The sequence below is a fragment of the Neoarius graeffei genome, chromosome 10, assembly GCF_027579695.1.
Source record: "Neoarius graeffei isolate fNeoGra1 chromosome 10, fNeoGra1.pri, whole genome shotgun sequence".
NCBI classification, from domain to species: Eukaryota; Metazoa; Chordata; class Actinopteri; order Siluriformes; family Ariidae; genus Neoarius; species Neoarius graeffei.
This window is the reverse complement of record NC_083578.1, coordinates 366,526-388,623: the sequence shown is the minus strand read 5'-3', so window position 1 is coordinate 388,623 and position 22,098 is coordinate 366,526. Positions and strand designations below refer to the sequence as shown.

The 22,098-nt window shown below is 42.4% G+C and overlaps 2 protein-coding genes across 4 annotated transcripts in view; one reads left to right on the top strand and one right to left on the bottom strand.

Annotated features, from left to right (window-relative positions):
* Positions 1-289: 289 nt before the first annotated feature.
* Positions 290-1,414, bottom strand: htr1aa (5-hydroxytryptamine (serotonin) receptor 1A a). Its single transcript, XM_060930627.1, has one exon. It carries the CDS (start codon positions 1,412-1,414, stop codon positions 290-292), a length of 1,125 nt encoding a protein of 374 aa, XP_060786610.1.
* Positions 1,415-11,188: 9,774 nt separating this feature from the next.
* LOC132892704 (ribonuclease inhibitor-like) overlaps positions 11,189-22,098 on the top strand; it is a 34,259-nt gene continuing 23,349 nt past the window's right edge. For all 3 annotated transcript variants that reach the window (XR_009655476.1, XM_060931025.1, XM_060931024.1), the window contains exons 1-3: positions 11,189-11,250; positions 11,377-11,442; positions 21,495-21,668. Coding sequence is in view for 2 of the 3 variants with exons in the window: in XM_060931025.1 (XP_060787008.1) it covers positions 11,423-11,442; positions 21,495-21,668 (194 nt within the window). In the remaining variant the exon portion in view is untranslated. The remainder of the gene's footprint in view (positions 11,251-11,376; positions 11,443-21,494; positions 21,669-22,098) is intronic.

Sequence of the window (22,098 nt, the reverse complement as noted above, 5' to 3'; positions counted from 1 at the left end):
GATCTTTGACCCATTTACAGTGTGTGTTGAGCTGAAAATAAATGTATCCAATGCGGTAGGTGTTCAAGGCTACAAGAGTTTAGAATTACATTTATTTGTTTATCTGAAAAGAAATGAACAATTCAGCACAGTGTTTATTTAGGTTCATTTATAAACACACACGTATTTATATCGGCAGTAATCTACCGCTAAGGATTTTTGCACCTGAACCCTGCGTAATGAAAATCTGCTTACTCACAATCCCTTTCAGCAATTCAAAATGGCAGACAATGACACGAGCAGTCGAGCCTCATGGTCTAATGCATTTACATTTTACAATTTTCTTGAATGCATTCTGGAAGTCTTTATTGAAGTAGGCGTAGATGACGGGATTCAGGAGAGAGTTGGAATAGCCGAGCCAGTTGATGACGTCTCCGAGCCAGTTGGGCATCGAACATCGTGACTTGCAGAATGGCAGCACAAGCGCCACAGTGAAGAACGGCAGCCAGCACAGGATGAACGTTCCCATGATGATGCCGAGTGTCTTCACTGCCCTGCGTTCCCGTGCCAGCACCACTTTTCTCTTTGTTTCCATGCTCTTCCCGTTCTTTTTCTCCAACAGCGAGGTGTTAGCAAGTGGCAGGACGTGCCGTTTACAGTTTTCCGCTCTGAGTTCCATGAACTCTGTTTTGGGTTTTGTGGCTCCATTGGCACTGGGGCTCACTGTGATTTCCTCATGGCCAGGAATCCTAGCTGTCGCTCTCCGACGCTTCCCAACGTTTTTCCGGATGCGAAATCTGACAGCTCTAAAAATGCGTCCGTAAAGCACAAGCATGATGACAAGCGGGAGGTAGAAAGCCCCAAATGTGGAGTACACGGTGTACGCTGGGTCCTGGCTGATGGAACAGGCATTGGGGTCAGAGCGGTCCTCTGGTTTCCTCCATCCCAACATTGGAGGGATGGAGATGGAGAATCCGACGATCCACGTGAGGCTGATTAACATGGCGGCGCGTTTCGGGGTCCGTTTGTTCACATAGTCAATGGGGTCAGTGATGGTCCAATAACGATCCAGAGCAATGGCACAAAGGTGAAGGATGGAAGACGTGCAGCATAAAACATCCAGAGCGATGAACAGATCACAGACCTCCTGACCCAAAGTCCACTTGTCCAGAACCTGATAGAGAGCAGCCATGGGCAGAACCAGAACTGACACCATGAGGTCCGTGACTGCTAATGAGCCAATTAAGTAATTAGCCACATTCTGGAGAGATCGTTCCAAAGCAATGGCAGTGATGACACACGTGTTTCCCACAATGGCAAAGAGAATGAGAGCGCCGAGCAGCAGCGAGGTGACGAGCTGTGACCTGAGAGTGGAGCGAAGCTCTCCGACTCCCTCAGTGATGTTCACACTCGTGTTCACGTCCATCCTCTCCATGCTGCACTCACTCATCTGAACTCGTCTCTCTGGGTGTGTGTGGACACATGGCTGTGTGAGCACTCACACGCTGATGCTCTCGCCACTCTGTTCTGTGTGTGTGTGTGTGTGTGTGTGTGTGTGAGAGAGAGAGAAAGAGGTTTATAGGTGGAGAAGAGCATTTTACACCCCACAGTGTCAGAGCTGTACATCACCTCCATGTGGAACAGCTCTGATTGCAGAAATTATCATCAGTCATGTTTTACTCAGAGAGGCTTCACGTTTAACCTTCAAACTAAAATCTGTTCATGAATCTACAACATTTACACACTGTTCCATTGACATCTAAATTTTTACTCAGTGTGTGTAGATGTGCACAGATAATCTGATCATAATCTGAATTCAGCAATTATCCAATAAATCCTCTGGCTTTGAATCAAATAATCCAATTTTCAGACAAAGTAAGTTTATTTTTATGGCATATTACACACACAGTGCTTTATATGACTAAAGCTAAGAAGAGAAGGCGAGAATAAAAGACAAAATATAGATAAATATATAAATTAGATAAATATAAATTAGAAATGATCACCGTTTGGGCATGTTTATTTTTAATTAATTGATTAATTAATAATGTGTGTATGTGCATGAACTAAACTGCAAAGAAAAAAACAGATTAATTAACATAGGTTAATTTAACACATACCAAATGGCAGCACAGCAATGTTTCCTATTATTATTATTATTATTATTATTAGTAGTAGTAGTAGTAGTAGTAGTACCTAGTAGTAGTAGCACGGTGACTACAATTATCAACACCTTAACGATCTTTTGGTCGTTGCAAAAGTAGAAAAGACTTTCAATATGTAAATTGTGCATGAATAATTACTCAAACTTCCACTGGAAAAAAATGAGTTGATTCCCAATTACTTAGCGTATCAGATTACGTGATGCCATTCCACAAGTATTGACACTTTTCTCCACAATTATCGACATCCAGATGATTATTTATAAAAAATAAATGAATAATAATTGGTATGTGGTATTAAGTTAACAAAACATAGTTTTTATTTAAAATTTGTTTTAGATAGACTTGTATTTAGTACAAAATATGTTTTATATAAATATATGGATGTCAGTGTTTACATAAATGAGGAAGTAATTCTAACGTTTGTAAACAAATGAACTGATAATGTTTACCCTGTGTCAGAAAATCTTTTTGTTCCACTTTCTAAGTATTTTCGTAGATCACATTTTGTTAATCATTCGTTGTTGTTTGTATTAATTTCTAGTTTTGTAGTTTACCAATAAATGTCAACAGGAAATTGAGATTGTAACCACATGAACATCCAGGTCAAAGGTCGCACGTCATTCCTCAAACCAAAATATAAACTGTCTACTGATATTGTAATATGTGGTAGATATTTATAACAAACTGCAAAAAAATATATTTTCTGAATGGAATCGAAGAATCTGAATATTTCAAGCATGTAATTTTTTATGTTAGGAATTTAATTCTGCTCTAATTCTATTTATTGCTATCGGATTCCAAATACTCTAAACATTCCATTCTGTTATGAATCAGAAAAAAAATTATAAATCACAGCCCTTTAATTTTTTTAAAAGTACTTCATCTACTTCAACAACGTTACACAAAGATCGATCCATAACAGTTGTAAATGTCACTTAATCCCACAGGGTGTCGATCATGGTGGACACCGGTGAAAGTGATCTCTATTATTGACACCTCACGTGACTTCTCAAACGCGCGTTTAGATACAAAATGGCGACTGTCGAATGAAAGAGTAAGGGTAGTATCTCACTGGGCTGCAACAGCTTGTGACAAATTGCGAACATCGTTTGCGAGAGAGTTTCAAAAGTGTCTTGAAACATTCGCGGGGCTTCTCAATTTCCTCGCATGAGTCACAAAGTGTCTCTCCTTCTTTGCTGAAATTTTGAACATGTTCAAAAAATTTGCGCGACAAAATATCTCTCAAAATTATTATTATTATTATGTAATTTTATTTGTAGGGGACCATGTACAGTTTTTAACATAAATGTTTCCATCATTTAACTCTGGTACATTTAACATAAATGTACCAGAGTTAGCCTTTGGCTAATTTACATCTGCAGTCCCCCTGGCAGGGCACAATTACAAATAAACACAGGACAACATTCAAACATACAAACATAATAGACAATACAATATAGACAATACAAAATACAACAAGACACACATAACTCCACTATACACACAGTCAACACCATTGTGAGTAGATAAAACTACAGAAAGTATATGATGTGTATGAAAGTGTTTTGTCAGTCATCAGTGAGTGCAGTGTTGGGTGGTTTTCAATAGATGTTTTAATCGCAATTTAAAACTGCTAATAGAGCCAGAGCTCTTTATGTTGTCGGGTATGTCATTCCACTGTGTGGTGGCATTCACTGCAAATGCTGACTGACCAAAAGTAGAATAGCGAAAGGGTACTATGCAATTGTGTATGGATGCTATTCTGGTGGATCTTACAGAGTTTACAGGGCGACAATGGACAAATTCAAATAAACAAGTAGGAGCCAGACCATTTAAAATTCTATACACTATGCAGAGGTTTGAAAAGAAAGGAAAATTCTCAAAGCTCAAGAGATTATGTTTGTCTAAAATTTCACAGTGATGGTGCAGAAATGGCTTTTTATCAAACACCTTTAATTCTTGTTTATATAATGATTCAATTTGTTTGGTTGTGGTTTTTCCAGCCTGCCCCCAACAGGTCATACAGTATGAAATATGTGAGAAAATCAATGCATGCATAAATATCTTTGCTGCTTCCATAGAAAGAGAATGTCTAATCTGTCTAAAATTTGCTAGATTGTATTTAATAGTTTTGGTCATGTTTTTTATGTGTTTCTTAAAGTTTAGATTTACATCTAGTGTCACACCAATATATTTGAATTGGGTTACTATGTCAATCTGTTCACCCCGAATAAATATACCTGTGTTAGAAGTGTGAGTGTTGGTCTTAGAGAAAAACACACCTTTTGTCTTGCTGACATTTAGACTAAGACAAGATTGGTCAAGCCAATTAACTACACCCTCCATTGCTTTTGTTAATTTCTCAGCTGCCACCTGAGCGTTTTTTGCATGCGTGTATAATACTGTATCATCAGCATACATCTGTACATCCACGCCATGACAATTCTGAAGTAGGTTGTTGATATATAGACTGAACAGTAGTGGGCCTAACATTGAACCTTGAGGCACACCCATTTTACACTCTAGGTAACTGGAACACACATTTTTTACTTTAACACACTGCATTCTATTGGATAGATATGAGGACATCCATGCCAGAGTATTAGTTCAGAAGTTAAATTTTGCAAGTTTAGAAATGAGTACATCATGATTAACTGTATCAAATGCTTTCCGTAGATCTAAAAATACAGCACCAACAATCCCGCCTTTGGCCAGCTTAGATTTTACTTGTTCTATGAGGTGCAAGACTGCAGTTTCAATGGAATAATTTTTTCTGAAGCCAAACTGCATACTGTGTAAACTTGGGTTGCTTGAGTTAAGAAATGTTGTCAGCTGTTCAATGACAACCTTCTCAGCCACCTTTGATAATACAGGCGGTATGCTTATAGGTCTATAATTACTGGCTTCATACTGATCACCAGATTTATATACAGGAGTCACAATGGCATGTTTCCAATTTGAGGGAAAAAGACTTTGAATAATTGAGAGATTAATTAAATGAGCAATGGGGGGGTTAGACTATCAACATGCTTTTTAATAAGCATTGTGTCTCGATGAAGGGCATCTCTGCACTTTGAATTTCTAAGGGAGCAAATTATTTTGTGAACTTTCCCTTCATCAACTATATCAAGATCAAAAACCTGTCCTAACCTGTTAACGTGGACAGTATTCTTCAGATCCATCTTTTTAAAATGTTTACCTAGCTCCTGTACTGATTCAAAAAAAAATAATTAAAAGAGGCAGTAGTAGTATCATCCTCAACTAGCTTACCCTGAACTTTTAACTGAAGCCCCCCAGAGAAATATTGTTCCTTCCCTATGAGGTGATTTAATATTCTTCCAAATTTCTTTTGCTTCATTCATTACTTGGAGATAAAATTTTGATTTAGCAAATCGCAGTTCTCTAATAACTTTATTTCTCATACCTTTGTAAATCAACATATCTGTATCTCTTCTTGCTTTAATGGCTTTCCTTAATGCAGAGTCTCTACTCTTCATCAACTTCCATAGGGTTTCATTAAACCAGGGTAAATCAACTTTAGTCCTGGGTTTTTTTTTCCGAACTTCTGAGGTATACTAGCTCTTATGGAATTAATAGTTGCTGTAAATAAGTCACAGCCATGCCTCAAGTCTTCAGTAGACAGTAACTCATTCCAATTTACATTATTTACTTCATTATCAAATGCAGCTTATTTGCTTTTTGGTATAAAAGAATAATGTGTGATGTGATGAAGTATTTTGAAATCTCTTTTTTGTTAATTTCCTTGCCACTAAAATTAAATTATGATCAGTCAAACTAGTAATGAAATTATGTTTTTGTTATCCTTCCAGGTTTATTGGAGAAGACCAGATCTAGTTGTGTGCTTGAACTGTGCCCAATCCTTGTTGGACCTTTAATCAACTGATCAAAATGATATTTATCCATAATGGTTTTCAATTTTCTTCTCTTCACCTTATCCTCCCAGTTTATGTTAAAATCACCCATTAGGATGATCTCCTTGTTGTAATTACACTCTTTCAAGATACCAGCGAGCTGGTCATAAAAGGTGTCATTTGCATTTGGGGGTCTGTAAAAACCTATAATCATAAATGACATTTGTTGGGATAGTACCAGTTTTACAGCAACATATTCTAGAGTGACAGCAACTTTGAAAACAATGCATTCACATTTGATATAATTTTTCACGTATAGCAGCACTCCACCGCAAATGCATCGCTGGTGTCGCAAAGCCGCCGTGAACCCTTCTCAAGTCAGTTTCCGTGAGGCTTCCTCTACTTCTCTGCCTGCCGAGGGAAAGCCGGGCTGCGACAGCCTGCGACTAGTTGGAGACACAACAATTGCGGTAAAACATGCAAATATCAATTTAGTGTGATTCCAAGTGAAAATTGTCGCTAAGTCACATATTTTATCGCAATTGTTGTGTCTCCAACTAGTCATGGGCTGTTGCAGCCCAGTGAGATACTGGCTTAAGAAACAAAGTAGGTTTTGACTAGGAGATCATGAAATATCAGTGAATTTGATAAGTAAAAACATGTCTATGATCTTTCCACCATGCTTACCTGTGATGATAACATCTGGGTTTTCTGAAAAATTGCTGATCGTGCTAAAAAAAATTCCATCTCAGGTAATGAGCTGTGTCATCAGACGACAAGATCAAAAGGCGGGGCGGGGGTCTTCTGGTCGATGAATTAACCAATAATAACTGTTGTAACTGAAACTCACCTTTGTAAAACTTTTTTTTTTTATTGGTAAATCTGAAAAGGTGTTGATAATTATGGACTGTCGATAATTGTAGCCGCTGCTCTAGTAGTAATTAATTAATTAACAGGGAGTTTTTCCTCAACACTGTCACCTCTGGCTTACTCAATATAAATTAATATATTTATAATTCAACTTCAGAATTTATGTATTTCTGTAAAGCTGCTTTGTAACAATGTCAGTTATTAAAAGTGTGAAACAAATAAAATTGAACTGAATCAATCGGAGCAGTAAGAGCAGGAGTATTTGCACTAGTATTGACTGTAGTAGTATTGTTAGAAGTTGTCGTATTGGTTGGTGTTAAGACTACTTTGCTGAGTTTTAATCTTAAAGTTAAAATATATTGATAAATGCACATCAACAGTTCACTAAACATTTACATGATTACACTGACATCTGATTATTATCCAATGTCTCATCAGATTATTTAAATGTTCATGTAAATCACACATGAAGATATCTATTAATATCAGATTAAATCAGATTAAAATTTAGGCTTCAGCTTGAGGATCACATGCAAAATACATTCAGTAAAAAATAAACCAGATCAGTTTGATTTGCCAGATGTGTTACACATGTGAGCAACATGTAACTCACGAAACAAACACTAAAATATTTACACATGAACACTGAATGAATGAATGAATGAATAATACAAATAATACATACTAAGAAAGTATAATGTTTGGGCTCTGTGTGAGACGGCTGCCTCTCCAGTAGCTCTGTAGTTTTTAGCTCTTTAAACCTCTTTTTTCCACCTTTTTTTTTTTTACTTTTTTGCTCTTCTTATGAAGACATAGTGTGTTTAACTACTGTATATAACATGGATATATTTAAATTAACACGCAACCAGGAGCCAGTTTTCTTGCTTATTCGAGAGAGGAGCTGCTGGCCTGAAAACAATGGGACAAGCAGAGATATGACACCCCATCCCGGCGGAGCTGAGGAGGAAACCCAGGGGCTGCAAAGCCAGAGCTAAGCTAAAGGCTAGGCTAGCAGACAACCAGTGGCGCTACAAACCATCCATTCCCTCCGTTATCATGGGGAATGTGAACTCGCTGCTGAATAAAGTCGACGAGCTTTCCGCTCTGAACAACCAGCGGATTTACTGGGAGAGCAGCTTATTTATCTTTACGGAGACATGGCTAACACACCTCGTACTGGATGCTAACGTGGACCTGCGGGGATTCACTGCTGTGAGAGCCGACAGAGACACTAACACATGCAGGAAAAGCAAAGGTGGGGAACTCATCATTTATGTTAACAACCACTGGTGTAACCGAGGACATATCTCTGTAAAGACAGTTTTATGTTGCCTGGACTTGGAGCTGTTAGCCATTAGCCTGCGGCCATATTATCTGCCAAGGGAGTTCAGTCACGTGATGACCATCTGTGTTTACATCCCTCCGAAGGCAGACACAGCCACTGCATGTGAGAGGATTCACTCTGTCACAGCAAGGCTGCAGACACAGCACCCTGAGGCATTTATCTTCATTTCTGGGGACTTTAATCACGCTACTTTGGACTCTACTTTGGCTGCTTTTTACCAGGCTGTGGATTGTCCAACAAGGAACAACAGGACAATTGACTTGCTGTATGCTAATGTAAGGGATGCATACAGAGTCACACCCCTCCCCCCACTAGGGAAGTCTGACCAAAACCTGGTTCATCTACAGCCAAAGTACACCCCCCCTGGTTCAAAGGCAGCCTGCAACAACTAGCTCCATCAGGAGGTGGTCCCCTGAAATGGAAGATGCCCTCAGGGACTGCTATGACATCACAGACTGGGATGTGCTGCTGAGACCACACTGTGAGGACATAGAGGGGCTGACACACTGTCTGACAGATTACCTCAACTTCTGTGCAGACGTGGTCTCCCCCGCTAAGACTGTACGGTGTTACCCTAATAACAAGCCATGGGTAACACAGGAAGTCAAAGCTGTCCTCAACAGAAAGAAGGCCTCCTTCAGGAGCAGGGATAGGGAGGCGATGAAAGCAGCACAGCAGGAGGTGAAACTGAAGACCTGCGCTGCTGAACTGGGTGAACAACTCCAACGCATCTTCAACCTTAGCCTGCAGCTGGGGAGAGTGCCCACCCTCTGGAAGACATCATGTATCGTTCCAGTTCTCAAAAAGTATCGGCCCAGCGAGCTGAATAACTTCCGACCAGTGACACTCACTTCACATCTGATGATGTTGAAGCAGCTCTTCCTCAGCCTCCTCAGACCCCAGGTACAACATGTCCAGGACTGTCTGCAGTTTGCGTACCGGGCAGGTGTCAGTGTGGAAGACGCCATCCTCTACCTGCTACACCGAGCCCACTCGCATCTGAATAAGGGAAACGGCACAGTGAGGATCCTCTTCTTGGACTTCTCGAGTGCCTTCAACACCATCCAGCCCCTACTGCTTCAGGACAAACTGAACAGGATACGAGTGGACCCCTGCCTGGCCACCTGGATCTCCAGCTACCTCACTGACAGGCCGCAGTACGTCAGGCTGAAGGACATCACGTCTGACACTGTGATTAGCAGCACCGGAGCACCCCAGGGCACAGTGCTGGCCCCTCTTCTCTTCACCCTGTACACTGCGGACTTCTGCTACAACTCGGAGCTGTGTCACATTCAGAAGTTTGCCAATGACACAGACATTGTTGGGTGTATCAGTGACGACAGAGAGGAGGAGTATAGGAGCCTGGTGAGGGACTTTGCTGTGTGGTGCAACAGGAACCATCTGCAGCTCAACACCTCGAAAACCAAGGAGCTGGTCATTGACTTTGGGAGGTCCAGACCAAGGTCACGACCAGTTCTGATTAAGGGAGTCGAGGTGGAGGCTGTGGATTCTTACAAGTACCTCGGGCTGTGGCTGGACAGCAAGCTGGACTGGACTTGCAACACCAATCACACAGGAAGGGACAGAGCAGGCTATACTTCCTTAGGAGGCTGCGGTCCTTTAACATCTGCAGGAAACTCCTGTGGACGTTCCATCAGTCTGTGGTCGCCAGTGTCCTGTTTTACACTGTGGTGTGCTGGGGGGGCAGCACATCCAAGAAGGACACATCCAGGTTGGACAAACTGATCAGGCGGGCCAGCTCTGTGGTCGGCATGAAGCTGGACTCTCTGGTGACGGTGGCAGAGAAGAGGTTTATGGACAAACTACTGAACATCATGGATGATGCCAGTCACCCTCTGCACACCGTCATCAGCAACCAGAGGAGCCTGTTCAGTGACAGAATGCTCCTTCCCAAGTGCAGGACGAACAGACTCAAAAACTCCTTTGTCCCTCACACCATCAGACTGTACAACTCCTCTCTGGGGGGGAGGAGGGGTAACAGGAGGACAGAGGATGGGAAGGAGCAGTAGCCTAGCCTAGCCTGACAGTGTTTGTGAATGTTATCGGTTACAGCATCAGGATTTTTGTCTTTAGTCCCCACAAGGTCAGTGTGTGAAGAGGACACTGTCTACATGGTGTGTGTGTGTGTGTGTGTGTGTGTGTGTGTGTGTGTGTGTGTGTGTTTTCAGCAGTAGAATTGTGCTGCCATCTGCAGGTGTCACACACAGTAAAAAGCTGAATTCTGCTGCATCACTGTGTAATAATTTATTGTCTCTGTATGATGAACACGTGTTATTATAAGGATTCTCGTCCTACAGCTAAAACTGCTTACTCTGAGCACTTACTGAAGTCTGGCAAAGGGAACACCAGAGCATTACTTTCTACTGTAAATAACATTCTCTGACCCTCTGATACTCTTCTACCTCATCTGTAGGATAATGCTCAATATAATAGTTTCATGACCTTTTTTAATGCTAAAATTGAAAATAGCCACCAGCAATTGACTTCATCTGGTCATACAGCATACAGCTCACCATATCCAGATTTTTATGATCCCCCTCTTTCTTTTCTTTCTAGTTTTACACTCCCAACTGTGGCTGATCTCTCTGGTTTTACTCAAAAATCTAAATCTTCTACCTGCCTGTTAGAGCCCCTTCCTACTCATCTGGTAAAAGCTTGTTTACCCTCCATTTCCTCTGTAATAACTAACATCATTCATTCCTCCCTTATTAGTGCTCCTGTGCCTTCATCTCTCAAAACAGCTGCAATAATTCCAATTCTGAAAAAACTGGTGCTGATCCCAATAATCTAAATTATCGTCCAATCTCAAACCGACCTTTCCTCTCAAAACACAAACAAACCTATGAGAGTGTTTACATTCAGACTGTAAACACATTGTATCATGCAGACTCCACCCGGATGTCTGTAGAAACAAAAGCAGAACTGTGCAGTAAAATGAAACTGAAACTCGGCAGCTTGTGAGGAGAGCAGCGAGTGAAAACACAGTGCTGACTATCAGGTTATAATACGTGAACGCTATAAATTTACACTCTGAGAACTGTTCATATTTTTATTTACATGGTTTACTGTATACAATTAGTCTCATGTAAATATGCCCTTATTAATTAATTAATTCATTTTGCAGCTGTATCCTGTGGCCAAAATCATCTTAATAATTCCCTGGGAACAATATGACAACGACCAGTCAGAGGTAAGAGATTTTATATATATATATATATGAAGTATTCATCCCCCTTGGTGTTTGTCCTGTTTTGTCGCATTACAAGCTGGAATTAAAATGGATTTTTGGGGGGTTAGCACCATTTGATTTACACAACATGCCTACCACTTTAAAAGTCAAAATTGTTGTTTTATTGTGACACAAACAATAATTAAGATGAACAAACAGAAATCTGGAGTGTGCGTAGGTATTCACCCCTCTTTCGTATGAAACCCCTAAATAAGAGCTGCTCCAACCAATTCACTTCATAAGTCATATAATTAGTTGATTAAGATTCAACTGTGTGCAATCAAAGTGTCGCATGATCTGTCACATGATGTCTGTATAAATCAACCTGTTCTGGAAGGATCCTGACTCTGCAACACGACTAAGCAAGCATCATGAAACCAAGGAACCTCCAAACAGGTCAGAGACAAAGTTGTGGAGAAGTATAGATCAGGGTTTGATTATAAAAAAAAATCCCAAACTTTGAATATTCCAGGGAGCACCATTAAATCCATTATAGCAAGATGGAAAGAATATGGCACCACCACAAACCTGATGAGAAGGCCCCACCCACCAAAACTCACAGACCAGGCAAGGAGGGCATTAATCAGAGATGCAACAAAGACACCAAAGATAACACTGAAAGAGCTGCAAAGATCCACAGCGGAGATGGGAGTATCTGTGCATAAGATCACTTGAAGCCGTACACTCCACAGAGTGGGCGGGGCTTTATGGAAGAGTGGCCAGAAAAAAGGCATTGCTTAAGAAACCCCGTTTGGAGTTTGCCCAACAGGATGTGGCAGACTCCCCAAACACATGGAAGAAGATTCTCTGGTCAGATGAGACTAAAATTGATCTTTTTGGCCATCATGGGAAATGCCATGTGTGGCACAAACCCAACACCCTGAGAACACCATTCCTACAGTGAAGCATGGTGGTGGCAGCATCATGCTGTGGGGATGTTTTCCATCTGCAGGGACAGGAAAGCTGGTCAGGACTGAAGGAAAGATGGATGGCACTAAATACAAGGCAATTCTGGAGGAAAACCTGTTTGAGTTGGCCAGAGGTTTGAGACTGGGACGAAGGTTCATGTTCCAGCAGAACAATGACTCTAAACATACTGCTAAAGTTACACTGGAGTGGTTTGAAGGGAAACATTTAAGTGTCTTGGAATGGCCTAATCAAAGCTCAAATCTCAAGCCAATTGAGAATCTGTGGCATAACTTGAAGATTGCTGTACACCAACGCAACCCATCTAACTTGAAGGAGTTGGAGCAGTTTTGCCTTGAGGAATAGGCAAAAATCCCAGTGGCTAGATATGCTAAGCTAATGGAGACATACCCCAAGAGACTTACAGCTGTAAGTACAGCATAAGGTGGCTCTACAAAGTATTAACTTTAGGGGGGTGGGGTGTGTGTGAATACCTATGCACACTCCAGATTTCTGTTTTTTCGTCTTAATTATTGTTTGTGTCACAATAAAACAACAATTTTCACCTTTAAAGTGGTAGGCATGTTGTGTAAATCAAATGCTGCCAACTCCCCCAAAATCCATTTTAATTCCAGCTTGTAATGCAACAAAACAGGACAAACACCAAGGGGGATGAATACTTTAGCAAGACAGAGAGTGTGTGTGTGTGTGTATCTATAAATAAATTTTCAGTATAGAGTTCCTCATATCACAGAAAAAGTATATGTAAAGGATCACGGAGAAAAACTACTCTTCAAGCAGATCCCACAGAAAAGGACAAGTTTTACACTGATCTGCGCAATCTCGTACAGAACTGCCCTGCAGATGACAAGGTTATTATCCTTGGTGACTTTAACGCTAGAGTAGGCCAAAATTCAGAAGCCTGGAAAGGTGTACTCGGCAAACATGGTGTTGGAAACTGCAATGACAATGGGCACCTTCGGCTAGAGATTTGCACAGAGCACCAACTCACCATCACCAACACCATCTTCCAGCAGAAAAACAGTCTGGAGACAACCTGGATGTATCCTCGGTCTAAGCATTGGCACTTCATAGACTACATTTTGATGCACCAGAGTGATGTACAAGACATCCTACACACTCGAGTGATGCCCAGTGAAGAGTGTCATACTGACCATCATCTTGTCTGCTACAAACTCAGGCTGCACTTTAAACCCAAGCCAAAGAGAGGAGGTGCCCCAAGGAAGACATTCCACGTTGGCATCTTCCAGTCAGCCAAAGCGAAAGCTGAATTCCAGGAAAATCTTTAAGCTAAGCTTGAGGATCCTACTTTGTTTACTGATCCCTCCCCAGAAGTGTTTTGGGAACACCTGGAAAAGCACTATTCTACAAACCCCTGAGGAAGTCTTAGAGTTTTCTACAAAGAAGAACAGAGACTGGTTCGACAAAAACAACCAAGAGATCCAAGAATTGCTGGTGAAGAAGAGAGCCGCCCACCAAGCTCACCTTGCTCAACCATCCTGTCCTGTGAAAAAAAGCAACCTTCTGTCTTGCAAGCAGCAACCTCCAGCACAAGATTTGAGTGATCCAGAATGAGGGGTGGATCAACCTCGCAGAGAAAACTCAGCTTTGTGCAGATATGGGTGACTACAGGGGGTTTTACGAAGCCCTGAAGGCAGTCTTCGGCCCTTCATACCAGGTCCAGAGTCCCTTGCGTAATGTAGATGGCCAGGCACTCCTCACAGATGGGACATCGATCCTGAAGTGATGGTCAGAACATTTTCAGGCTCTCTTCAGCGCCAACCACACGGTCGCAGACTTGGCAATTCTTTGCATTCATCAACAACCAGTGGAAGCTGAGGTGGATGAGATTCCAACTTTAGAAGAAACAGTCAAGGCCATAGAACAGATAAAGAGTGGCAAGGCAGCAGGAGTAGACAGCATTCCACCAGAGATCTGGAAGCATGGGGGTCTAGCATTGCACATCAAACTTCATGAGCTCCTTGTCTGTTGCTGAGAGAAAGGAAAACTACCATAGGACCACCATGATGCAGTTATCATCACCCTGTACAAGAACAAAGGGGAAAAATCTGACTGCTCCAACTATTGGAGGGATAACCCTGCTCTCTATTGCAGGAAAAATCCTGGCAAGAGTTATTCTGAATAGACTGGTGCCCACCATTGCGGAAGCACACCTCCCTGAGAGCCAGTGTGGCTACAGAGCCAACTGAGGTATGACTGACATGGTTTTTGTTCTCAGGCAGCTTCAAGAGAAGTGCAGGGAGCAGAACAAGGGTCTGTATGTGATGTTCATCGATCTCACGAAAGCGTTTGACACTGAGCAGGAAAGGTCTGTGGCTGATCATGGAATGCCTAGGATGTCCCCCAAAGTTTCTCAGGATGGTCATCCAACTGCACGAAGATCAGTGTGGCCAGGTCAGACACAGCAATGACCTTTCAGAGCCATTTCCAATTGGCAATGGTGTCAAGCAGGGTTGCGTACTTGCACCGACACTTTTCACCATCTTTTTCAGCATGATGCTCCAGCAGGCTGCAGACGATCTTGAGGACAAAGATGGTGTTTACATCTGTTATTGACCTGAGGGCAGCCTCTTCAACCTGAGATGATTACAGGCCCATACCAAGACACTGGAGCAACTCATCCATGAGCTACTCTTCACTGATGCTGCTGCCCTTGTTGCTCATTCGGAGGCAGCCCTTCAGCATATTACATCCTGCTTCACTCAGGCTGCTCAACTCTTCAGCCTGGAAGTTAGCTTGAAGAAAACAGAAGTTCTCCATCAGCCTGCACCTCGGGAAGAGTACCGCCCTCCACACATCACCATTGGCAAGATAGAGCTGAAGACGGTCCATCGGTTCACCTATCTACAGTGCACCATTTCTTCAGATGCCAAGATCGACAAGATCAATCAATAGCAGACTAGCCAAGGCAAACAGCGCATTTGGCAGACTGTACAAAAGAGTCTGGAATAACAAGCACCTGAAGAAGAGCACAAAAGTCAGTGTGTACAGAGCCATTGTAGTGACGACCCTCACGTACGGCTCTGAGTCGTGTGCCACTTATCGATATCACCTGTGACTCCTAGAGTGCTTCCATCAGCACAGTCTCTGCATTATCCTCAACATCCACTGGAATAACTTTGTCACCAATGTTGAGGTCCTCCAGCAGGCGGAGGTCACCAGCATCGAGGTCATGCTGTTGAAGATGCAACTACTCTGGGCAGGGCACGTCTCCAGGATGGAGGATCACTGCCTGCCTAAGATAGTGCTGTATGGCAAACTCTCCACTGGACACCATGACAGAGGGGCACCAAAAAAGAGAGACAAGAACACTCTCAAGAAATCCTTTGCTGCCTGCCACATTGACCACTACCAGTGGTCTGACCTAGCCACTGACTGTGAGGCCTGGTGACACGTTGTCCACCAGGCTGTCTCCTCCTTTGAGAACTCCCGCTGGGCTAGCCTTGAGGATAAAAGGAGAATAAGTACCGTGTGAAGTAGCCGCTGCGGTCGGACCTGCCTGTCCTGCATCAGACTGATCAGCCACCAGCATGCCTGCAGTAGACGTGAACAACCCCCTTCATAATCTTCATTCATGAAGCCAATGTACAGTGGGGCAAAAAAGTATTTAGTCAGCCACCAATTGTGCAAGTTCTCCCACTTAAAAAGATGAGAGAGGCCTGTAATTTTCATCATATGTACACTTCAACTATGAGAGACAGAATGGGGGGAAAGAATCCAGGAAATCACATTGTAGGATTTTTAATGAATTAATTGGTAAATTCCTCGGTAAAATAAGTATTTGGTCACCTACAAACAAGCAAGATTTCTGGCTCTCACAGACCTGTAACAACTTCTTTAAGAGGCTCCTCTGTCCTCCACTCATTACCTGTATTAATGGCACCTGTTTGAACTCATCAGTATAAAAGACACCTGTCCACAACCTCAAACAGTCACACTCCAAACTCCACTATGGCCAAGACCAAAGAGCTGTCAAAGGACACCAGAAACAAAATTGTAGACCTGCACCAGGCTGGGAAGACTGAATCTGCAATAGGTAAGCAGCTTGGTGTGAAGAAATCAACAGTGGGAGCAATTATTAGAAAATGGAAGACATACAAGACCACTGATGATCTCCCTCGATATGGGGCTCCACGCAAGATCTCACCCCGTGGGGTCAAAATGATCACAAGAATGGTGAGCAAAAATCCCAGAACCACACGGGGGGACCTAGTGAATGACCTGCAGAGAGCTGGGACCAAAGTAACAAAGGCTACCATCAGTAACACACTACGCCGCCAGAGACTCAAATCCTGCAGTGCCAGACGTGTCCCCCTGCTTAAGCCAGTACATGTCCAGGCCCGTCTGAAGTTTGCTAGAGAGCATTTGGATGATCCAGAAGAGGATTGGGAGAATGTCATATGGTCAGATGAAACCAAAATAGAACTTTTTGGTAAAAACTCAACTTGTCGTGTTTGGAGGAGAAAGAATGCTGAGTTGCATCCAAAGAACACCATACCTACTGTGAAGCATGGGGGTGGAAACATCATGCTTCGGGGCTGTTTTTCTGCAAAGGGACCAGGACGACTGATCCGTGTAAAGGAAAGAATGAATGGGGCCATGTATCATGAGATTTTGAGTGAAAACCTCCTTCCATCAGCAAGGGCATTGAAGATGAAACGTGGCTGGGTCTTTCAGCATGACAATGATCCCAAACACACCACCCGGGCAACGAAGGAGTGGCTTTGTAAGAAGCATTTCAAGGTCCTGGAGTGGCCTAGCCAGTCTCCAGATCTCAACCCCATAGAAAATCTTTGGAGGGAGTTGAAAGTCCGTGTTGCCCAGCGACAGCCCCAAAACATCACTGCTCTAGAGGAGATCTGCATGGAGGAATGGGCCAAAATACCAGCAACAGTGTGTGAAAACCTTGTGAAGACTTACAGAAAACATTTGACCTCTGTCATTTCCAGCAAAGGGTATATAACAAAGTATTGAGATGAACTTTTGTTATTGACCAAATACTTATTTTCCACCATAATTTGCAAATAAATTCTTTAAAAATCAGACAATGTGATTTTCTGGATTTTTTTTTTCTCATTTTGTCTCTCATAGTTGAGGTATACCTATGATGAAAATTACAGGCCTCTCTCATCTTTTTAAGTGGTAGAACTTGCACAATTGGTGACTGACTAAATACTTTTTTGCCCCACTGTATGTGATATATATATATACACACATACAGGTAGTCATCGACTTACGACTGATCGACTTTACGACTGTCTGGTTATGACTGGCAAGTGTTTCCCAGCTGAGCATACGACAGTTTCCTCCCCAGCTCCTGGTTTATGAAACAAGCAAATGCTTCCGCCAGCCCGAGCGCTGCAACAGCTGATGATGACGTAGACGACCCACAGCCAAGCACCAGTGATGCCAGCAGTCACTAAATTTTGTATTTTGCTATGTTTTACATTTGTATTTTGGTATGTTTCAAACTAAAATGTTTTCTATTTTTCACACCAGTATTTCGTATTTTTTGTTTTGCACATATTAAACGAATTGTACTGTACGCAGTGTAGTATGCAATGTTTGACTTAAACCAAATAATGAGCCAAGGTAATGAAATAAGAAAAATGTTGATAAAATAAGACTTTAAGATGATTACAATATCATTACACATCATAATATACTTACGTTCATTTAACATAGGCCGACTTATGACCAGATCGGTTTACGACCAGTCAGTCGTAACCAAACGCAGTCGTAAGTCGACGACTACCTGTGTGTATGTATGTATGTGTGTATATATATATATATATATATATATATATATATATATATATATATATATAATTTTCAGTATAGCTTTTCTCATATCACAGAAAAAGTATGTGTAAGGATTATGGAGGAAAACTTATGAAACTGGCTCCAGAGTAGAATACGCATGGAGTCCAAAGTTTATCATGTTTTATGATAATGATTGGTGATCCTGGTATGCAGATGGAAATGAAGTGCACAGCTCCAAAAATGAACACCAGCTGATCTGATATGTGGTGTTGAGAATACAGAACTATTTTCCTCGGACCGCGGACTTCTGCTACAACTCGGAGCTGTGTCACATTCAGAAGTTTGACAATGACACAGCCATCATGGGGTGTATCAGGGATGACAGCGAGGAGGAGTATAGGAGCCTGGTGAGGGACTTTGCCATCTGGTGCAACAGGAACCATCTGCAGCTCAACACCTCGAAGACCAAGGAGCTGGTCATTGACTTTGGGAGGTCCAGACCAAGGTTGCTACCAGTTCTGATTGAGGGAGTCAAGGTGGAGGCTGTGGATTCCTACAAGTACCTCAGGCTGTGGCTGGACAGCAAGCTAGACTGGACTTGTAATACCAACCACTTGTACAGGAAGGGACAGAGCAGGCTATACTTCTTGAGGAGACTGCGGTCCTTTAACATCTGCAGGAAACTCCTGTGGATGTCCTATCAGTCCATGGTCACCAGTGTCCTGTTTTACACCATGGTGTGCTGGGGGGGCAGCACATCCAAGAAGGACACATCCAGGTTTGACAAATTGATCAGCTGGGCTGGCTCTGTGGTCAGCATGAAGCTGGACTCTCTGGTGACAGTGGCAGAGAAGAGGACAATGGACAAACTACTGAACATCATGGACGATGCCAGTCACCCTCTGCACACCGTCGTCAGCGACCAGAGGAGCCTGTTCAGTGACAGAATGCTCCTTCCCAAGTGCAGGACTAACAGACTTAAAAACTCCTTTGTCCCTCACACCATCAGACTGTACAACTCCTCTCTGGGGGGGAGGAGGAGTAACAGGAGGACAGAGGACGGGAAGGAGCAGTAGCCTAGCCTAGCCTGACAAAAAGCAATACTGGACAATGTGCAATATAATGTGCAATACCTCTCCTGCTGGACCTTGTTTTCTTTCTTCTTTTCCCATATCTTATTCTTTTTTATATTTGTATATGTAAATACTTAATTTATCTAGAAGTTTTCTCTATTTTCTATTCTCTGTTTATCCTGTAATGATGCTGCTGGAATTTTAATTTCCCTGAGGGAACCCTCCCAAAGGGATCAATAAAGTTCTATCTAATCTAATCCTCCTGTCTCATTTTGGACTGGTCAGTTTGGACTGTTCTTGGTTTATTCCAGATTCATGCACCCCAGGACATGTTCTTTGGAAACATGGCCACTGATTAAAAAAAAAATCCCTTTCATGTAACTGAGATATTGTACAATCATGATTCTATGATGGGATCAATACCACGTGATGAAGCATCATAAATCCAACACTGACGGTGTGCATCATTCTCTTAGCAGTTGTTTAAATACTCTGGATTCAAAAATACAAAACTTGGAAATTCTTCTCGCACAACCACCACCACACCAAAGCCAAGTCTAAATCTCACTGTTGTTTGTTACAATTTTGTAATTGTAACCTCTGTAGCCTTGACACTGGTCTCAGATGCAATCATCTCCATTGGTTTGGACATGTCCAATGCAGTAATTCTTGGAACAACACATGTAATACCTTGGAAGTTGAAGGAGCGAACAACCATGGCCGACCTCGAAAAAGTTGGAAAGAATCTGTCCATGCTGACTTGAAGCTATGGAATATCGCAGCGGAGGCAACTCAAGACCGTGCTGAATGGAGAGCTCTACTGAAGACTGCTAGTCACACACACGTCTGACATGTCAATTGACTCAAAACGGATAGTGAGTGAGTGAGTTGTAATCTGTGAAGTATAATGGTAACCATAGTTTATTTTGAGGCTCCAGTGTTCATTCCATTTTACTCATAACTGCTGTTGTTTTCCCAAAAAGGCTGTGCTTTAGCCTCATTGCACATGGGTTTAGTGTTTTATGGGGAAAAAAATATAGGTTGCATCCACCCATCCATTAGCTGTAGCCACTTTATCCTGTTCTACAGGGTCGCAGGCAAGATGGAGCCTATCCCAGCTGACTACGGGCGAGAGGCAGGGTACACCCTGGACAAGTCACCAGGTCATCACAGGGCTGACACACAGAGACACACAATCATTCACACTCACATTCACACCTATGGTCAATTTAGAGCCACCAATTATCCTAACCTGCATGTCTTTGGACTGTGGGGGAAACCGGAGCACCCGGAGGAAACCCACACAGACACGGGGAAAACATGCAAACCTCACACAGAAAGGCCCTCTCCAGCCGCTGGGCTCAAACCCAGGACCTTCTTGCTGTGAGGCGACAGTGCTAACCACTACACCACCGTGCCACCCTAGGTTGCATACATCTCATCTCATTATCTCTAGCCGCTTTATCCTGTTCTACAGGGTCGCAGGCGAGCTGGAGCCTATCCCAGCTGACTACGGGCGAAAGGCGGGGTACACCCTGGACAAGTCGCCAGGTCATCACAGGGCTGACACATAGACACAGACAACCATTCACACTCACATTCACACCTACGGTCAATTTAGAGTCACCAGTTAACCTAACCTGCATGTCTTTGGACTGTGGGGGAAACCGGAGCACCTGGAGGAAACCAACACAGACACGGGGAGAACATGCAAACTCCACACAGAAAGGCCCTCTCCATCTGCTGGGCTCAAACCCAGGACCTTCTTCCTGTGAGGCGACAGTGCTAACCACTACACCACCGTGCCGCCCTAGGTTGCATACAATGATTCATAAATCTCATTTAACCCTCAAAGGCAAGAAGTGAGTATTTGTGTACCATGTCTCTCATCACCTACCTGGGCAATCTTAATCCTCTTATCCACTGCCAACTTGGACACCAGACCCCTGGAACTTTTACCAGTACCACAGCTCAAGTCATACATCTCAGTGGACTTTGTTATAGACTTCCAATAGTTGTAATATAATCACAATTTTTCAATCTGCTGATTTCCATCACAAGTATTTGCCAGAATAAGTATAATAAATACACCTGCTATGTAAACCGCAGGGATGAGATGATGCAGAGATTTAGTTTGTCTGTGAGAACTGAATGAGGTTCTACAGCCAGGCTCAAGCCTTGTTTTCTCACATGGACTAATATCTTATTGGATCTTCATTTACCTCCTAGACTGCAGTGTTCTAATCTGACAGAGGAAAGCTGTAAAGTTCTATCCTCAGTTCTCAGCTCAAACTCCTCCAGTTTGAGAGAACTGGACCTGAGTTTCAATAACCTGCAGGATTCAGAGATGAAGCTGCTCTCTGCTGGACTGGAGAATCCACATTGTACACTGGAGAAACTGAGGTCAGGTCATCACTTTATCAGTGCACCATACAGAATCTAACTTCTGATTACAATACAATACGATAGTTTATTTCATACCACACACACAAAAATACAAAAGGAAAGAAAAGAAAGAAACTTTACATGTGTTGGGCATAATGCCACCTTGAAAATAACTACAAAGCTAATCTGGCTAGGTGGCATGGTCATGCAATATATTTATAACAAGCAATTAATTAATTTCTACATTGGGACATCCGAGAAAATAATTTATTAATTACATATGGAAAATAGTTGGGCCACTATCAATTATCAATTAGTTTATTTATTCCTTTTAGCAGTAAAGACTGAATTACAAGGAATGTCAGCAAGACACAAACAATCCTACATACAACAGCCTATAAACCAGAAACACTATAAACCACCAGCCATCTTTAGAAGACATTTAGAA